Genomic DNA, 19,757 nt, shown 5'->3' with positions numbered 1-19,757 from the left:
AAAAAAAAAAAAAAAAGAAGAAGAAGAAAAAAGCATTCTTAAATACAAGAAAACTTAAAAATGGTGACCTCTGGCAAGCAGAGCTAGGGCAGGTGAGCAATGGGGCAGGGGACTCTTATTTCCATTATAAGGCTTTTTATGCAATTTCATTTTTACTTAGCCATGTTTGTGTACATTATTCTGCTAAAAGATTTTAAAATAGTGAAAAGGAAAAGAGCCCTACTGATGGAACAAGTTTGGAAATCCTTGCTGTTGTAGAAAGACACAGGAATAGGAATAAGAGACTTGAGGTCCCAGGCTGTGTGACTCTGCACTGCTTTGTGACCTTGGTCAAGCTTCTGTGAGTGTTCCTCAGTTGTGAGATGGATCCTTCCTCTCCCCTGTGGTTTGACCCTGCAGTTTCATGAGGAGCAGCTGTTGGCAGCTGTGGGGGCAAAACTGTCCTCTCAGTCCCCACGTGCCCTGGAAAGGCTGCGGTCTGATGTCTGGCCCATGCATAGTCCTGACCCCTAGCCAGCTTGGTCAGATAATTCCTGGGCTGGAGAGGAAGAGAGATTTTGATCAAATTAGTTTGCTTCTTGCTGGCCTTTGGGATCCATGGGAAAATTCCTCCCAGAACAGAGAGTGACAGCTGAAGAGTGAATGGGCGGGTTTCCAGCACAGTGTCCGTGCCATGCTCCTGAACTGAGTTTAATTTGTGTCAAAGTGCCTACTGTGTACTTTGTGTGCGTTGGGAAGTAAAAAATTTCACAAAACAACTCTGCCCTCCAAGAATATGGGAGAGTCAATACACAGAATATTTCCTTTAGGAAAGAGAAGATTTGCAAGGAAGCTGCCTTCTTTGAATATTTGGTGGTTCTTATACGGATGGGACTGCATCTTGTTTATCTTTGTGTTCCCAGTGCTTACAGTCAAGACTCATTTATTCAACTAATCCTCATTAAGTACAAACGCACAACAGTGAGCAAGTTGCACTGTCCCTTCCTTTCAGGAGACCACAGCCCATGGTGGGATTCAGGGAAGGAGACAGAACAGGGCGGGGCAGGACAAGCTTCGAGGGAGGGAGGATGCTGAGCTGTGCACGCAGAAGGCATTTGCTGTTATGGCTGTGGCAACCTCAGCTGCTCCTGCCTGGGCTTCCTGGCAATTCCCCTGGGTCTCCTCTGGGCATGGGTCTACCCTGGAGAGACCCAGGTAGCCAGAGAACCCAGCGTATGCGGACCCTCTGGAGTCCCCAGCGTGGAGGAACAGTGTGGTAGCAGGTGGCCTGAGGGAGACAGTCCATCCTTTGGCTCTCCTGGGCCCTGACGTATTGAGACACAGCCTGGCTTCTCCCTCTGCTCCAGAGGGAAAGCCTGGATCTGCCACCTCTAAGGTGGAAATGTAATTGTCTGGCCAGACTGCATCCATGTGGGAGCCCATGACTACTGCTCTGTGAGCCTGTTTCCCTGAGGACAGAGGCGATTTTCTGTGGTATGGAGGGTCAGGAAAGGGCAGCCTGCACCCATGGGTAAGAATGTCTGCTCTGACCCACGATGCTCACTGTCTGACTGGTTCATCCTTCATCAGTCAGAAACCACTTTCTGAGCACCAGGGATATATCAGGCTCTGTGCTGTGTTCTCACAATTCTCAAATTCAGTTTTCTTAACTGACTGTGAGATAAGTGTGTTACTTTCATTTCATGGGTGAGGAAACTGGAGCCCAGAGAGCTAAGGATAAAATCCTATTTGTTGGTGTTTACCACGTGCTGGACATCATTGTGGGCACTTGTGTGGATTAGTGCATGAAATCATCATAGCCTGTAAGGCAGTTTTCATCCCTGTCTCCCTGATGATGAAACTCACCCAGGGTCTCACAGCCAACTTGTAATGCAACTGGGTTGGAGTTATCCTGGAGTCTTTTCCAGAGACCCCCATGCCCTGAGTACTGCTGGTTAACCCACTGCCCCTCCGTGACTCCAGTGTGGGCTATGTGGGTGAAGACAAGGCCAATTGGAGGCAGTTATTGTGGGAGACTTGATGGGTGGGTTTTCCAGAGGAAAGAGACCATGTTAGAGGCTAGAGTCCATTTTACATTGCAGCTAAGGCTAGGAATGGTGGCTCACACCTATAATCCCAGCACTTTGGAAGGCCCAGGTGGGCAGATCACCTGAAGTCAGGAGTTCAAGACCAGCCTGGCCAACTTGGCAAAACCCTGTGTCTACTAAAAATACAAAAATTAGCTAGGCATGGTGGTGGGTGCCTGTAGTGCCAGCTACTTGGGAGGCTGAGGTGGGAGAATTGTTTGAACCCAGAAGGCAGAGGTTGCAGTGAGCTGAGATCGTGCCACTGCACTCTAGCTTGGGTGACAGAGTAGGACTCCATCTCAAAAATAAAACAAAACAAAATAAAATAAATTGCAGCTGGGGTGGACAGAGAACAAATAAATCATGTTGGATATGACACATACCTTTCCTGCACCCTGACAATTAGGCTTGAAGGAAACCTGTCAGACAGTGCCAAAGCCTTAATGGCTTCGAGCAGAGTTGGAGGAGCTGGGCAGGAGTGGCTGCCCTGAAGGCACCCGGGAGCTGCTAATTGGGGGTGGTGATGACAGAGGAGATGGCACAGCTGCACTGTGAGCTGCTTGCCTAACAGAGGCTCTGGCGTCTCCTGGGGAGTAGGGATGGATGGGAGGGGTGTTGAGGAAGATGTGGTTCTAAGAAGACTTGGACCTGTTTCTTCTGTCCTCACCCAGCCCTCGAGGCTTATGGGCATAGAGAGCCTGGGTGTGGACCTAAAAGCCAAATCCTTTGAAGGGTAGGGATGAGGGAATAGGCCACCTGCAAGTGTGGAGGCAGAGGGAGATGGGGTGGCACCATTTTATTCCTGTGGGAAATGCTTTCTGCTCTGCAATCAACTTGGCCATTAGGATCGGCTGTAAGTGATTGTCTGAGTGGTCCTCCCTTGGGCAAAGCCTTTCACACTTTGGGACTCCCTTTAGCCTGTGTCTGTGAAATGGGCTAAGTTCTGTCTTGGAAGGCATGCTCTGCAGCTTGCTGTCTTTCTCCATGCCTGTGTCCTGGAGTGAACGCTGCAGTGATGGCAGCACAGAACCACTTATGATTCCTCTTGATCATGCATGTTAAGAATTTGAGGCAACCTATGATGAGAGGCACATGGATAGAATGTGAACATAAAAGTGGAAGATCAAAAGCCAGATGCCCTCCAGAAGATTATGAGTTAGCAAATGTGTGATAAGACCCAGGCATCTCATTTATTTTTATTTCTTTTTAATATTTTTGTGTTCGGAGACAGGGTCTTGCTCTGTTGTGAGGCTGGAGTTCAGTGGTACCATCACAGCTCACTGCAGTCTCATGTTCCTAAGCTGAAGTGATCCTCCCACCTGAGTAACTGGGACTACAGGCACATGCCACCATACCCAGCTAATTAAAACAAATTTGAGGGAGGTAGAGATGAGATCTCACTGTGTTGCCCTGGCTGGTCTTCAGCTCCTGGCCTCAAGTTGTCCTCCTGTCTCAGCCTCCCAAAGTGCTGGCATCACTAGAGCCACCGCATCTGGCTGCACTTGAATTTTTCACCAGTTCCTCAAATGATTCTGATACCCACCAAGTTTGAGAATCCATGCTGCAAAGGAAGAAGAAGGGAATACACCGAATGCCTAGGTCATCATAGTTGTTGTCACTGGCTACCAAGATAACAAAAAGGAAATAAGATTATGACATTTTCATTATCTGAAATGAGGAAGGGTATCAGTTCTAAATGATAGACAAACATCTTTACGGTAATTTCTGAAAGAAAGCCAACACGTGAGTCTTACTATAAAGGACACTACACACATGGTGGATACTTTGAGGTTAGGAGAGATGCTTGCCTCTCTAAAGGGGTCTTGTGCTGGTTGCCCCACAGCTGTGGCCCATCCTGGGGGCACCAGGCACACTCTGCACCAGGACCTCCTCACCCTCCAATGCCCTGCCTTCCTTTAGTCGGCTAACAGGAGGGACATTGCCTGGAGCAAGAATGCAGTGACTTTGAGCAAAGGACCAGGTAGGGGAGACGAGAGATGGCAGTGGGTCCCCTGGGCTGTGCAGAAAATTCGAAGCCGCACCCTGGATGGAGTGACTGACAATGTGACCAGCAATGGCAAGAGTCTCACAGAGGCACAGACTCGCTCCCTTCGGAGTGGCCCTAAGGCACAGCAGTTGGGTGATAGAAGTAACAGTCAGGAGGAGAAATGAAGGGAAAAACTTGTTAACACCATCTGATGCTGAGAAAGACCTATAGCTCCTTTAGACAATAAACCCATAACCACTCTGGCCTACAAGAAAATAAGTTAGGGAAAATATTTTCAACATACTTGACAAAAGGTTAAATATCAAGAATACATAAAGAGCTTTTACAAGTAATAAGAAAAAGGAACAGCTGGATGTGATGGTGCGTGCCTGTAGTCCTAGCTACTCAGGAGGCTGAGGCTGGAGGATGGCTTGAGCCCAGGAGTTTGAGGCTGCAGTGAGCTATGATTGCGCTGCTGTACTCCAGTCTGGGTGACAGAGTGAGACCTTGTCTCAAAAAAAGAAAAAGATAATCAGGGATGTATGCAGAGATTTATACACATGGCTATTTATAACAGTATCATAATGATATTAAAAATTAGAAATGATATAAATGTCCAAAATTGATAATTTGCTTTAAAAACCATGGTTTACCTGTGTAATGTGATATTACACAGCCATTAAAAATTGGACATTAAAATAATTTTTAATTATATGAGGAAATGTTAATGATCTATTGTTAAGGGGAGAATTTTTAAAAAGCAGTCTTTGAAATAGTATCTACAGTATCATCCACTTACATTAAAAAATGAAAAAACAGGCTGGGCACAGTGGCTTACACCTGTAATGCTAGGACTTTGGGAGGCCGAGGCAGGTGGATCACCTGAGGTCAGGAGTTTGAGACCAGTCTGGCCAACATGGTGATATCCTGTCTATTAAAAATACAAAAATTAGTTCGGCATGGTGGTGCGCACCTGTAATCCCAGCTACTCAGGAGGCTGAGGCAGGAGAATCACTTGAACCCAGGGGGTGGAGGTTGCAGTGAGCTGAGATCAAGCCATTGCACTCTAGCCTGAACGACAGAGCGAGACTCTGTCTAAAGACTCATACGAAAACCCAAGTTTTAGTATGTACTGAAAAACATCTGAGAGGGCAGACACCAAGATGATAATGATGGTTATCTCAGAAAGGTGGGGTTAAGGAACATTTTTAGCTTTCTTTTTGTGCTTTTCTGCTTTCTGTCTTTTTTTTTTTTTAAACATTTTTCTTTTTATAATTAAAAAAAATCAATAATGTTTTATTTTTAAATGACTCTGCCATTGAAGGGTTGCTGCTGCATTGGGGGCCGGCCAAGGGTGACAAGGCCTTTTATCACACTTCCCGCTTCTTCAGCTTAGATCATCATTTCTGCAAACATTGGCTGAATACCTGTTTTGTGCCAGGTGCTGAGCTGGGCCCTGTGAGAGTTATAAAGACAACAGCTCTTACTCTTCAGCCTCTTCAGGCTGGTTGATAGTTAAGAGCTGAGATGAATGCTGAAGTCATTTGTTACAGAAATACTTTTGTGGTGTTTCGAGAGTTCAGCATTTTCCTGGGCATGAAGGTTGTGCCTGAGATGTGCTCTCCTTTCCTGAAGCCCTGGTTCTCCTTTGTCTTTGAAAATTTAGTTGGCTGACATATGACGGAACAGTGTCAATAGCTTGGGCCGATGGCTGGGCCCTGTGCAGTGGGAAACCCAGAAACCACCCTGGAATGTTTCATATGGAATGTTTCATAGGTATCAATATGAAATACACGATACATGTGATACAGTATGTCACACACTGACCTGCATCAGAGACTCTAACAGGGGTTGGGGTGAGGATCTGAAAGAGATATCTTGGTCCAGTCCTTCATTTTTGGATGAGAAAACTGAGGCCCCAAGGGAGAAAGAAGCTTGGAAGTTGGTGGTAGAGCCAGGACTCCTAAACCTGTAATTTGCCCATGATATGTAGTCTTTCCAATTCACAGCCCTGCATGTCTGGGAGAGGCAAGCAATCCTGGGCATTTTCAAGTAATGATGAAGAAATAAACTTGGGATAAAAAATTCAAATATTTTGAGAAACAGGGACCATCCATTTTAGATGGCTAAGAGCTGACTAGACCAATGAAGAATGAGAATCTTGCATCAAGAATCTCTCAGGCCTTAAGATCCAGGTGGACAGAATAAAATGGGCAAGAAATAACTGGTTATGATTCATACGCCATCCACATTCACACACACCGACACACATAGCCTTCTGCAGAGCCACCTATTTAGTGTGACTCTTGGCAAAGTGAAAAGGCCTTTCTATCTCCAAGTCATCTCACCACTTGCCCCATGTGTGCCTAAACTTGCCACTATTAAAGCATCTTCTTGGTCACAAATGCTGTTAAACTGTGAAGGTGTGACTTTGGAGGGAGGTCAGATTATCCCTTAGGAATCCTTTGTCACCTTACATGAATTATGGGGAGGATCACAGTGGGGTGTGGGCCAGGAAGAGATGAAAGGTCACAGGAGATGGGTGGGATGCAGGAGAGGGGACGGCAAGTGGAGAGGGAGGTATTCTAGAACATGAATGGTTCACTTTACCATTTTATGAGGGGTAATTCTTTATCCCCACAGTAACAGCAGAGCCTCAAACCATCCTGGATTTTTCTGTCTTCTTTCTGCAGCCTTTTTCCTGAATGGCAACACAGGCTTGTGTTGAAGGTCTTATCCTTTGGTTCAGTCTCCTGGGCTTTGCCCAGGCCATGGACCTGGCTGGCATTTCTAAGAGGGTGCAAACTGACCTGTTCTGTTGAAGTTACTTTGTTAATCAAACATACGTCTGACTGTCAGAAATTCAGGTAGTGGGAAGGGTGCCTGACCCAACTGAGCACAACTGGCCCCTTGACTGCTTGTTCTCTCCTTCCCTGCGCTCCCACAAGGAGGAAAGGAAAGGGCAGGTTCAGCTTCCTGGTGTATTTCCTTGAGAAAGCGGCCACAACCTGATAGGGAGGGAGTAAGGGTGAGAGGTTAGTTGGGGCCTCCACAGAATGAAGCGTTTGTGTAGCACTCCCTGCCTCTTCAGCTGTTGCAGATATTTCTTTCACGCCCAGGCTGTATTTCCTTTTCATCTGTGTTTGTCTAATCTCTGCGATAGACTGTATAAGCCTTTCCAGTTGTGGGGCGTGTCTTGTTTACAGCACTTAGAACAATGATCAGTAAATGAGAGACAGATGGATGGGTGAGCAGACGGTTAGGAGGATGCATGGGTGGATGGCCACGTAAGCACATGGGCAGGTAGGTGGATGGTGGATGGTACCTTCTAAGCCCAGCATTTCTTCAGTAACCTACATCATGTTGGTGTCTAGAATCTACACTCTAGACTAAGGGAAATATCAGAGGATACTGAACTATGGAAAGATTTTCAGTGAAAATCTTTTTTTATACAGCCAAGTCAAACTTTAATTGAGCCTAATTTATTTCAGGTCCTAGACTTGCAGGCTCGTGCTCACTTGACAATAGCATCAAAATGTGCTTAAGTTAAAAACTGGTTGTCATACTTTAGCCCAGCTTGGCCCTGCGAAGTGATTCCTTCCTTTTTGTGCTTTAGGAGTTTTTTTGACCCCCTGTCCCCCGCAAAAAAAAAAAAAAAATGTCTAGAGGAAGGAAGTCAGTCTGTAGGGCCTGGGAACTAAACTAGTCAGCCTATAAAAGCAGCTGCTGCGGGCCCACGCAGAGCAGCCACCGGTGATTTATTTGCACAGGGTCATTTTATAGGTCAGGAGTCAGTTCCCTGGAGACTCTGGCTCCTGGTACTTAGCCTGTATGTGCTCCTCACCACTGACCCTGAGTTCACCTTGGTTGGAGTGACTTCCTAAACAACTAGATGATAATACTGAGAAGCATCTGCATGTTCTGTTTTTCATTTTCATTTATGGTTTGAAACTTCTTTGGAATCATCTACAGCATGCTATGCTTCCATGTTACAGAGCAGTACTTCTCTCAAACTGTGTTCCCTGGAGCTTTTGGGGTTCCATGAAGCCCCTTTAGGTCTCATCAGTGGGGGTGGTCAGTGGCTGGGCTCTGCGTGCCTCTCCAAAAGAAGCACAGCTTTTAGACTGTTTTACATATTGGACTTCAGTGAAAGATTTGAGAGAGGGTTCCACACCTCAAATTTCAAAGTCATTGCCAAGGAACGATTTTACAGTAGCAACGAGGTCAGGGAGGGGAAACAGGCTCATGAAATGGGGGACCTCTATCATTAGCTGGGAGAAATGCCCTGTTGGGCAGCTCTCTGTCCCCTTCTGTCTGCAGGCTCTTGGCTGGCATTTCTGTTGTTCCAGACTCTCTACCTGCTGCTGACTTTGCTGCTGTTCCCTGCATGCTTCTTGCTCCTGTCCTGCCTGTCTAGTTCCCAGCACACTGCCCACCAGGCTTCGGTAAACTTTTGCTCCTTACCCTCATCTCTCTGGCCTAGAACCCTGACCTGCTTCCTGCTCTGACTTCAGATAACATTATGTTTCTTCACACTGTTTTGGTTTCCTGCATATCTGCTCCCTTGCTTGCTCTGACCTCGGTTGATCTGTCCCCAAGTGTTTTCTGCCTCTTGTTCATGGGATTTGGAGTGGCCTGGCTGGAAGATGAAAGTGTTTGAAAGGGTGGGAGATACGGATAGGGTCAGCCACAGAGGCTCCACAGTGGAGCCTGGCCAGGCAGAGGAGCAGGGCGGTGGCTCAGTGACACCATCCCCAGGCAGGCTGTGGCTGTGGGATGTGGGTGTGGGCCCTCCTGGATCAGGCTGTCCTGGTTCTTGTGGACTAGAGCTTTGAGCTTCTCCTGCCTTTGAGACACAATGGCTGAAGGTCCCATTCCCCCACCTGTGGGTCTGGCATTGACTGGAAGTTCTTAAGCATTATCCTTGCCCTATGGCCCTGAAAACTCACAGGGTAATTCCAGAGGAATCGCGGCTCACTGTTCTCTAGAGTGGAAAGAGGAACTGCGGTGACTACTGTGCGGAAGCAGGAGAAGGAAGCCAGCCTCTGCAGCCCCTGCTTTGAAATGCTTCCCATTTGGTACCTCTCACCTTGGGTGGCATCTTGTCCCTTGGCTGGGGCCCTGCATTCTGTGCAGCTCTGCCTCATTTCCACCTTGATAGACTGGTGACTGTATGGACACTTTAGAGTCTACTAAGAGAGGGAAGGAGGTAGACCCACTCAATCCATGGACCTTTTTGTTTTTTTGAGATGGAGTCTTGCTCTGCCAACCAGGCTGCAGTGCAGTGGCACAATCTCAGCTCACTGCAACCTCCACCTCCCAGGTTCAAACGATAGCTGTGCTTCAGCCTCCAGAGTAGCTAGGACTACAGGTGTGTACCACTATGCCCAGCTAATTTTTGTGTTTTTAGTAAAGATGGGGTTTTGCCCTGTTGGCCCAGGCTGGTCTCGAACTCCTGACCTCAGGTAATCTTCCTGCCTCAGCCTCCCAAAGTGCTGGGATTACAACAACCACACCTAGCCAATAGACCTTTCAAAGCCTTTAGCAGCTTGGCACTGATCGTTGACAGAACAAGTCTGGTTGGCTGTGGCTTACCATAGAGGTTGGGGGTGAGTGGGCAGTGGGAGTGGCTTACCTTGATGCAGGCCATGAGGGGTGCGTTGCCTTTTGAGATAATAGGCAGCTGGGCATGGTGGTCACACCTGTAATCCCAGTACTTTGGGAGGCCGAGGCAGCAGATCACTGGAGGTCAGGAGTTCGAAGCCAGCCTGGCTAACATGGTGAAATATCTTCTCTACTAAAAACACAAAAATTGGCCCGGCATAGTGGTGCACACCTGTAATCCCAGCTCCTCGGTAGGCTGAGGCAGGAAAATTGCTTGAACCCTGGAGGCAGAGGTTGCAGTGAGCCGAGATCTCGCAACTGCACTCCCGCCTGGGCAACAGAGCGAGACTCTTGTCTTAAAAATCAATCAATCAATCCATCAACCAATAATAAAATCAAGTAAATGTCAGTTTGCTTTTTACTATCACCACATGCCAGCAATTCAAAACAATGTCAAATACTGCTCTCTTCTGGGATGGGCCCCTCTCCTCGCTATTTGGTACACACTGCTGGTCTGTTACCTCCAGGGCCTCACTACAGCTGGAGTCAGCTATGTGGATCTGCATCCTAGCCCTGCTCCCTTGCTCAACTGCCAAGTCACTTTACTTCTCTAAGCCCAGTTTTCTTTCTTTTTTTAATTGGCTTTTTTTTTGGGACAGAGTCTTGCTTGTCCCCCAGGCTGAAGTGCAGTGGTATGGTCACAGCTCACCGTAGCCTCAAACTCCTGGGCTCAAAGCCATTCTCCCACCTCAGCATCCTAAGTAGCTGACTGCAGGTTGTGCCACCTTGCCTGGCTTTTTTTTTTTTTTTTTTTTTGATACAGAGTCTCACACTGTCACCCAGGCTGCAGTGCAGTGGCATGATCTTGGCTCACTGGAACCTCTGCCTCCTGGGTTCAAGTGATTCTCGTGCCTCAGCCTCCCAAGTAGCTGGGACTACAGGCTTACACCACCATGCCTCGCTAATTTTTGTATTTTTAGTAGAGACAGGGTTTCACCATGTTGGCCAGGCTGGTTCATACTCCTGGCCTCAAGGGATCCACCCACCTCAGCCTCCCAAAGCCCTGGGATGACAGGCAGGAGGCACCATACCTCTCCAGTTTTCTTCTCTGTGAAATGGAACTAAAAATGATACTTGCAAATATTTTAAAAGAGAATGAATATGAAATTAGCTTATTAAGAGAAAAACTGGATGTAAATGTTGTAATGTTCACATTGCTGTACAAAATCTATCCCATAGTATGACATTTGGGTCATGCTCTGGTTATTCACCCTTGACTGTGAAGAATTTGGGGAGGTGAGGATTAAGCCAGGCTCCTCCATGAACCTTAAAAGCTGAGGATAGGGACATTTCTGAGCACTGAGAAGCTGTTCTAGATGTACTCCTTTTCATGTGAGGACTGGGCAGACAACTAGAGAGCCCTTATGAGGCACCACCTGGGGGCCTGACAAGTTTGGGAATGAGGCCCATCTGCCAGTGACACTGATCTCTACACAGCCCACTCAGTCTTCCTGGGTGCTGAGTGAGTGAGAAGCTGAGTCCTCTGCCTGGGAAGATGGGTGTATTTCTGACAGAATTGCAGGAGAGTGTGCTGGCAGAAGTGGGTGCTTTCTGTGTCTTGCAGATTTACTGTCCCTCATGAAACCATCCTACATGACTTTTGTAAGCCAGCCTCAGGCACAGAGTTCCCACTCACCCATGCCTCATGCTCTTCTGCAAGGCTGGATGGTAAAGTCTTATCTCAGACATTACCTCATGATTTCCCAAACAACCCTGGGCCATGGGCAGGGCGGGTGTTATCATCCTCACATGACAAAGAAGGAAACTGAGGCCTGGGGAGTTGAACAGGCTGCCCAGGGTCCTGGCTCATGAGTGGTAGGGCTCTGACTAGATTCCCAGTCTCCTGACACCAGCCCAGAGTTAGGGATTTAGAGAGTGAAGGGAAGGGCTTCATTCCTGTTTAGAGTTATCCCAGGCTTTTTGGAGCCTTCTGACAGGAAGAATTTTTTTTTTTTTTTTTGAGATGGATTCTCTTACTGTCGCCCAGGCTGTAGTGCAATGTGATCTCAGCTCACTGTAACCTCCACCTCCCTGGTTCAAGCAATTCCCTGCCTCATCCTCCCGAGTAGCTGGGATTGCAGGTGCCTGCCACTACTCTTGGTTAATTTTTGTATTTTTAGTAGAGACAGGGTTTCACCATCTTGGCCAGGCTAGCCTTGAACTCCTGACCTCATGATCCACCCACCTCAGCCTCCCAAAGTGCTGGGATTATAGGCATGAGCCACCGTGTCCAGCTGACAGGAAGCTGTCTAAGGTGAGACCTGAGGTGGCAGATGGAGAAACATGAACTGAAAAAACAGCTCCTTGCCAAGCCCATGAAACTCTGATAGCAGGTCAGGACCAGGAATCGGGCCTCCTTGTTACCAGCCCTGTGCTGCAGTCAACCATGCATAGGTATTGATTGTTGCTATGAGAAGGGGGCGGTAGGAGGCAGAGATCCTGGAATATGTGTGCTTTGCATATGTGTACCAGATTCCAGTATTCCCATACTTTTTAATTTTGGGTTAGCAGTGACCTTCATTAGAGGTGGAATTGCTCCCCTCTGCTCCCTCCCTGGATATCATTCTGCGTGCCTCTGTCCTTAAAGTGGACAGGCCCTCGTCTCCCGCCCCTCATCCCTGTAGTCTAGTTGGCGACTTCTGTACTGCGGGGCCTCAGCTTCTTGGCTGCAGAGCCTTCTGTGTGCAGACAAGGGCCCATCACCATCACTGTCTTCACCTGCCCTTGGGTTGGCTGGGCCCTCTAATGGGCATACTAGAGCCATGTCAGGTTCTGATTTTGTGCATCTGCTGATGCACAGTGGCTAGGGAGTGCCTAACTGCAAATTTTCACTCCTGTTATCCTCCAAAAGCTAGAGTAAGCTGTCAGATTCGTAAATTTGTGACACAGCGGTTAGACTGTTGAACCCCTTAAGCAAAAATCATGCGGATGGGAGAGACAACCCTACCCCTCTGATTCCCTTTCTTTACTCTCCTGAAATGGTCACATCAAAGAACTATAGGGAAGTGTAATACTGCAAAGGAGGAAACAGTATGAGTAACAGTGGTGTAGTTTCTTCATTTGCGAAATGGAGATAATAAAAAAGCTGCTTTAAGTCAGTGTCTTTCAGCCCTGGCTGCATGTCAGAGTTACCTGACGGGCTTTTAAATAGCCCTGTCTTCAGGCTGCAGCCCAGACCCAGGAGATCAGAATCTCTCAGGCTGAGGCTTAGACATTAGCAGTTTTAAAATTCTCCAGGCAATACTAATGTGTGGCCTGGGTTGAGAGCCATTGCTCTAGGATTAAAAGAGTTGGCTAATTGCATGGAACAGAGATGTTTTTACATCTGGCTGTGCATGGGAATCATCAGGGGGTAGGGTGGTGCTTTTAAAATTAAACTGAAGCTGGGTTGATGGCACACGCCTGTGGTCCCAGCTACTTGGGAGGCTGAGGTTGGGAGGATTGCTTGGGCCCAGGAGTTGAGGCTGCAGTGAGTTATGATCATGCCACTGCACTCCAGCCTGGGCAACAGAACCAGACCCCATTTCCAAACATAAATAAAATTAAACCAATTCCCTGGCTACACATTCCAGATCATTTGAATCAGTGACTTATACCTCTGGGTGTTTCTTGCTCAGCCTTCACATGAACCACTTATTAGTACCATGGGCCAACATTACAAATACTTCCAGTCTTCACAATTCTCTAGCAGGGAATCTTGATTTCCATTTGACAGATGAGAAGATCTATGTTCAGAGCAGGTAGTGACTGTTCCCAGGTGAAAGCATAAGTCCCTGAGGCCAGGCCTGTCTGACCTTGAAGCCTGGGGGCTGAGTCTAGTGTTCTCCTCTCTTCTGGAAACAGCAGCCTTGGCTCCCTCTGAGGCCCCGCTCCACAGGTCGAGCAGAGGGTCATGCCCAAGTGAAGAGAGGTGAGATGAGTGGTGTTGTGTGGTATTTGGTGTCATCTTAGTCACTCACTCTCAAATTCCTCCCTTTAGGGAGGGGAAGATGCTCGTGCAGTGGGCCTGCCCCAGTCACCACTCATTGCCACAGTTGTCTCGAAAAGAGAAAACTTAGGCTGGAAAAGCAAACACTCATTTGCTTTTTGAGAGTCTGAGGAATTTTTCAGGCATGTGATATAGAAAAAAATGCCTCTGTTTTCCTCATAAGGCAAAGGGGAAACAATGTCAAGGGGACCTGAAATGCTTAGCTCTAGTTTACAGAAGTTCTTCTGCCCCTTCCCAAGTCCTAAGGCTGTCAACACAGTGCAGGGCTGGGAGCTGGGGGATTTGGATGCCAAGCCAAGCTCTGCACCACCACCCGTGTGCTCTGTAAACCTAAATCTATCCCTTACCATCCATTCCCCACCAGTCAAGTAGGAACTCAGGGCTGCTGTGACAAGGTCAGAGGGACTCTGAAATGCCAGGCCCTGCCAGCAGCCCGTTGAGGTGTCAGAGGCAGAGGAGAGGCATGTGTCTGTCTTGACCCTGAGACTCACAGCCACCTGGGCCTGCAAGCTTGGTCAAGTGTTATTTGGCACCTACCAAGGCACCTGCTGTCACCGAGGCCCAGAGTGGCTCCAAGAGACCATATGTGTTAGAGATCACACTGAATGTGTTCACTCTGGCTCTGGGAGGCCTGGCTCCACTCCACCTGTGTCAGCCCCTAATGTGTGGACAGCTCAGAGCCAGTATTTGGAGCCTAAATAGCTGAAACTTTAGAGTCAGTGGAGAGTGTAATATAAATTTGGCTCCACAAAGCCTTCTCTGCCCAGTCTAGGCTCCAGGGTCTTCTCCCTCCCCAGAGCTCCATCTGTACCCATTGTCTGTGCCTTTGGTCCCTCCCGCGTAGTGCCCAGCACAGATCCTGGCACGGAGTGGATGCCCAGACAGTGTTGAGTGACTGGAAGTTGAGGGGAGGGAGAGATGCATGAATCTGTTTGGGAACATCTCTGAAGTGGCTGCCATATAATGCTATCTCAGCATGGGCCTATCTATCTGTTGCTTGCTCAATTTGACTTTGTTGTTGTTATTGCCACTCCGAGTATCTTGAAGACTGTCTCACTGAGTATGATGATAATGATGACATGGTCCAGATGCAGTGCTATTTTCTGCGGTTGGGGCAAATATCCCAAGCATTTCCTTGTATGTAACTTTTACCCCAGAGCCACTAAGAGCGTACATCATAAGTCTGGAGTCTGCTGTTCCCTTATTCAGCCATTAAGCTGAACCAGAAAACTTTCTGAGTTACCCGAGCAGTGGTTATTTTGGTATTTAGCAAATACCCTCCGAAGCCCCCCTCCACAGGTTGAGCACAGTGAAGGGTTTCCAAGCCCAGCCCTGGGTGCTAGTGCCTGAAGGGGACTAATAATGGTCCAGCCCTGCTGTAACTGTCTGAGAGGGTTTGTGGACAGCTGGTTGGGTATTTGACTTTGAGGCTTGGCTTTGCCATTAACTCTGCAATGACTTCAGGTAAGCCACTTGGCCTATCCTTCTGCCTCAGTTTCCTAATTGTACAACTCTGTTCATACCAGGTCCTCTCGCTGTGATGCTCCCCCACTATGATGATTAACCTCGTTAGGCTGCCTCCTCCCCAAACCCCACCCAAACCCGGATCCCCACCAGCCCAGTCTGCTTATGGACATTGTGATTTCATCCGGTGGGTCCTAGACTTGGGTTCTAGCCGAGACTTTGCAATGACAAGGCTGTGCCATCCTGATCAATAACCTTTCTGGGGCTCAGTGTTCAACTCTGCACACTGGGACTAATACTAACATTCATTCCTCATAGAAGGTATGGACGGAAGGGAAGCCCAGTACCTGTCCCATCTCAGCCACAGGTTGTCATCCAGATGGGGATGCAGACTGGAGGCATGATTTGTCCTGTCCTAGAAGAATCACTCTGAATTTGTGTGACCTGGTAGCTGACAGTGGGGTCACTTCCCCAGTGAACACAGTGATGACCTAGTCTTGTGGGTCTGTGTCCCCAGTGGTCAGTTCGCCATCGTGAAGAAGTGCCGGGAGAAGAGCACGGGTCTTGAGTATGCAGCTAAGTTCATCAAGAAGCGGCAGAGCCGGGCGAGCCGGCGTGGTGTGAGCCGGGAGGAGATCGAGCGGGAGGTGAGCATCCTGCGGCAGGTGCTGCACCGCAACGTCATCACTCTGCACGACGTCTACGAGAACCGCACCGACGTGGTGCTCATCCTTGAGCTGTGAGTGGGGTCCCCAGGACCCACAGGGTTAGGGGGCAGCAAGGGCAGGCAGGGTGGTGGAAGCTCCAGCCATAGGCCCCAGGGGGCAGCAGCAGCCAGGGCTAAGCTCAGCCCAGAGGAGGTGAATTCAATGGTGGGCAGATCCCCTCTGCTTCAGTTACCCCCATCCTCCTCCTGCAACTGAGCCAAAGGAGGGGCAGGCTTGCTGAGTAGCTGGGGCAGAGGGCGATGGCCTAAGTCTGGCTTTCACTGGACCCTGGGGATCAAAGGGAAGAAATGACTGCGCTGGGGTCTTTTCCTGGCTGGAGAAGCATGTGGGAGGGTGAAGGGGATGGAGGGTGGGATGAGGCCAGGGGAGGCTGTCAGGGAGGGATGAGTACTATGAGGAGGGGCTCTGTGAAGCTCTTCTCTGGCCCTTTCCGGGGGAAAGCCCACTGCATTTGCGCTGTGAGTGACACTTTTATTGTTATAATAATAGCTATTATTTAGAGAGCCCTATTGTAAGCTAAGAATTTGCTAGGTGCTTTGTATCTGTTATCTTGTTCAATCTTTAAAGACTATGATGAAGGAAATGTCTTACTAATGCAGAGAGGTTATTCTGTATTCATTGTGCAAGCCAAGTATTTCTGTACCTTAATTAATCCTCATGGCAATGCTGTCACACAGACACTCTTATTATCCCCATTTTATACACAAGAACACTGAGAGGCCAGGTCACTTACAAGATCCTATAGCCAGGATGTGGCAGGACCAGGACTTGAGTCCACATGGCTTGTGCAGACAGCTATGAGTATGAGGCGGGCTGGCCTTATGCTGGCTTAGCAGAGGAAGACTTCACAGTATGTGATGGAATTTGATTAGATGGCCCCAAGAGTCTAGGAGTTGGCTGGCCACCATGATATCCTCCTGGGCAGGTGGGGCTCTGGGACACAATAGAGTTTGAGTTAGGTTGTGGCACAAGTCACAGTGGCTGTGTCTAGTCAAGCAGCAAGCCCATGTGAGGAATGTTCTGGCCAGGTGCAGTGGCTCACATCTGTAATCTCAGCACTTTGGAAGGCCAAGGCTGGCGGATCACAAGGTCAGGAGTTTGAGACCAGCCTGGCTAACATGGTGAAACCCCGTCTCTACTAAAAATACAAAAATTAGCCAAGCATGGTGGTGGGCATCTGTAATCCCACCTACTAGGAGGCTGAGGCAGGAGAATTGCTTGAACCTGGGTGGTGGAGGCTGCAGTGAGCCGAGATCACGCCACTGCACTCTAGCCTGGGCGACAGAGCAAGACTCCGTCTCGGGAAACAAACATAAAAAAAAAAACAGAATATGTTCTAAGCCTCATAAGCATGTATGCATCTGCCTGGTAGCAGGGAAGTGACAGCATCTGTCTCAGGAATCCCTGATTTTGTGCTCTTGGGGAAGTCACCTAAATCCCCTGAGCTTTAGATTTCATCTGTAAAGCAGGCAGCCATCCTCAACCTGCCTACAGACTGAGGGGGACCACATAACATTTGGGATCATTCTAATTTGAGAACTATGCTCTGGTATTGGCAGGATATAGATTTAAGTAGCAGATGGGCATTTGCATACTCTTGCATTTGATTCTTAAATTACCCATCTCAATGTTTAATGTACAGAATTGCTTGTGCTCTCCCCTTCGCTAGCTCCCAGTGTCTTCCATGTTTCTCCCACGGACCTCCCAGCTGGTTGGACTAGTGCGTGCCTGCCCTGCCTGACCCAGAGAGAAGCTGAGGGTCAGAAGTCAGCATGCTGATTCCCACCAGAGAGTGACAAGTGCACCTTGCTTGAAAGGCTGAGCCACTTCTTTAAAAGACTATCATGAAAAAAAAGAAAAAAAAAAAAAACTAAGCAGGAATGGAAAAGAAATTACATTTCTAATCCTACAACCCAAACACAGCTATTTATGTTTTTCTGTGGTTCCTCTCAATCTTTATCCATTTCTATACAATCATTGTACTTGTATAATTTCCTGCTCTACTTTTCCCCCCAGTTAATGTAGTTCTAAAAATTGCCTTTTCTCTTTTAACCAACTATATGTTTCACTAAATTGCATACCAGTATTTCCCTTGTCTTAGTCCATTTGCTGTTGCTTACAATAGAATATCTGAAGCTGGTTAATGTATAAGGAAAATTATTATTATTTCTCACAGTTAAGGAGGCTGAGGGTCCAAGGTTGAGGATCCACATTTGATTAGGACCTTCTTGCTAATGGGGAATCTCTACAGAGTCCTCCAAGGCAGCCTAGTGCATCACATGGTGAGGGGCAAAGCGGGCTATCTCAGGTCTCTCTTCCTCTTCTTATATAGCCCCCAGCCCCACTCCCATGATAACCCATTAATCCATTAACCTGTTAATCCACTAATGCATGAATGGGTTAATAAACAGAGTCCTCATAACCCAATCACCTCTTTTTTTTTTTTTAAGGTAGAGTCTCGCTCTGTCATCCAGGCTGGAGTACAATGGTACAATCCTAGCTCACTAAAACCTCTGCCTCCTGGGATCAAGCTGTTCTCCTGCCTCAGCCTTCCAAGTAGCTGGGATTATAGGCACCCGCTATAATGTGGTCAAGCAACATTCCTTACACGGGCCTTGTTGCTTGACTGGACACAGCCACTGTGACTTGTGCCACAACCCAACTCAAACTCTACTGCATCCCACACCCAGCTAATTTTTTTTGTATTTTTAGTAGAGACAGATTTCACCATGTTGGCAAGGCTGGTCTCGAACTCCTGACCTTAGATGATCTGCCTACCTTGTCCTTCCAAAGTGCTGGGATTACAGGCATGAGCCACAGCACCCTGCCCAAATCACCTGTTAAAGGCCCAACTGCCTAATCTGGCCACATTGGGGATTATATTTCAATGTGAGTTTGTAGGGCACAAATAGTCACAGCATCCCTATTGTTGGACACATGGTTTTAATTTCCTAGCTTTTAATCATTACAAATTTTATTGATGAAACAACTTTCTCCCCATAATCTTCCCCTTTCCTTTTTAATTCTTTCAGCAAAGTCCTCAGGATTTAGCTATGACTAGGCCAAAGGCTGACATTTTTGGAGCTCAATGTCCTCGCTTTCTAAGGATAGTACTGGCTAAGCATTACTACCACAGCATAGGAGTGTTGCTGTGTGCCTGCGGCCCTGCCAGCCCTGGGCCATTTGTTTTGAAACAGGTTTCATTATTTATTGATGTTTACAGCTATAAATTGATACTTTCTTATTGTAATTGGTGTGTCTTTAATTGCTGGGAAAATTGCTTGCTTCTTCCTGTTTGCAGAACCCTAGGAGTCAATGGGGGTGGTGGGGGGGTGGCGGGTAGATGCTCTTTAGATGTCCATGTTTTTCCCAGCGGGGCTAATGGTCAGCCAATAGTTATGTGCTAGCTTCTTGTGAGCTCAGGTGCACCATCTGTAACATCACTTGTGACGCTAGTGCTCCCATGACTTGCTTGGGCCACTGTGCTTTTTAAGCTCTGTCCAGTTTCTGTCTCCCCCTTTACTTCCAAGCTGTCTCATTGTTCTCAGGGTGCCTGTCTATGGAATGCTAAGAATTTATGAGATTGGAGAAGACCCAGGAGTTCTAAGACTGTGCCTAACTGTGCCGTGTATAGCTAGGGTCTGAGAGGGAGGACCTCCCAGGAAAGGAGTTTCTGGGCTTTTGTTTTTGCTTGTTTTTTGAGACGGAGTCTTGCTGTCACCCAGGCTGGAGTGCAGTGGTGTGATCTCAGCTCACTGCCGTCTCCACCTCCCAGGTTCAAGTGATCCTGGTGCCATAGCCTCCCGTGTAGCTGGGACTACCGGCATGTGCCTCCATGCTCAGCTAATTGTTTTGTATTT

General features: G+C 47.9%; 1 protein-coding gene across 5 annotated transcripts in view; it reads left to right on the top strand.

The window, feature by feature from the left end:
* Window positions 1–19,757, top strand: part of DAPK2 (death associated protein kinase 2) — a 125,531-nt gene that overhangs the window by 43,550 nt on the left and 62,224 nt on the right. For 4 of the 5 annotated variants that reach the window (XM_017508117.1, XM_017508122.2, XM_017508115.2 and 1 more), the window contains one exon: window positions 15,687–15,908. In XM_017508117.1, coding sequence (XP_017363606.1) covers window positions 15,687–15,908 — 222 coding nt within the window. Of the gene's footprint in view, window positions 1–6,816; window positions 7,357–15,686; window positions 15,909–19,757 lie in introns of those variants that run through there. The other variant, XM_037731196.1, reaches the window with a different exon arrangement.

This window comes from Cebus imitator, unplaced genomic scaffold (assembly GCF_001604975.1).
Source record: "Cebus imitator isolate Cc_AM_T3 unplaced genomic scaffold, Cebus_imitator-1.0 Scaffold386, whole genome shotgun sequence".
In the NCBI taxonomy this organism is placed as follows: Eukaryota; Metazoa; Chordata; class Mammalia; order Primates; family Cebidae; genus Cebus; species Cebus imitator.
The sequence above is the reverse complement of the archived record's forward strand: the minus strand, read 5'-3'. Positions and strand labels throughout refer to the sequence as shown.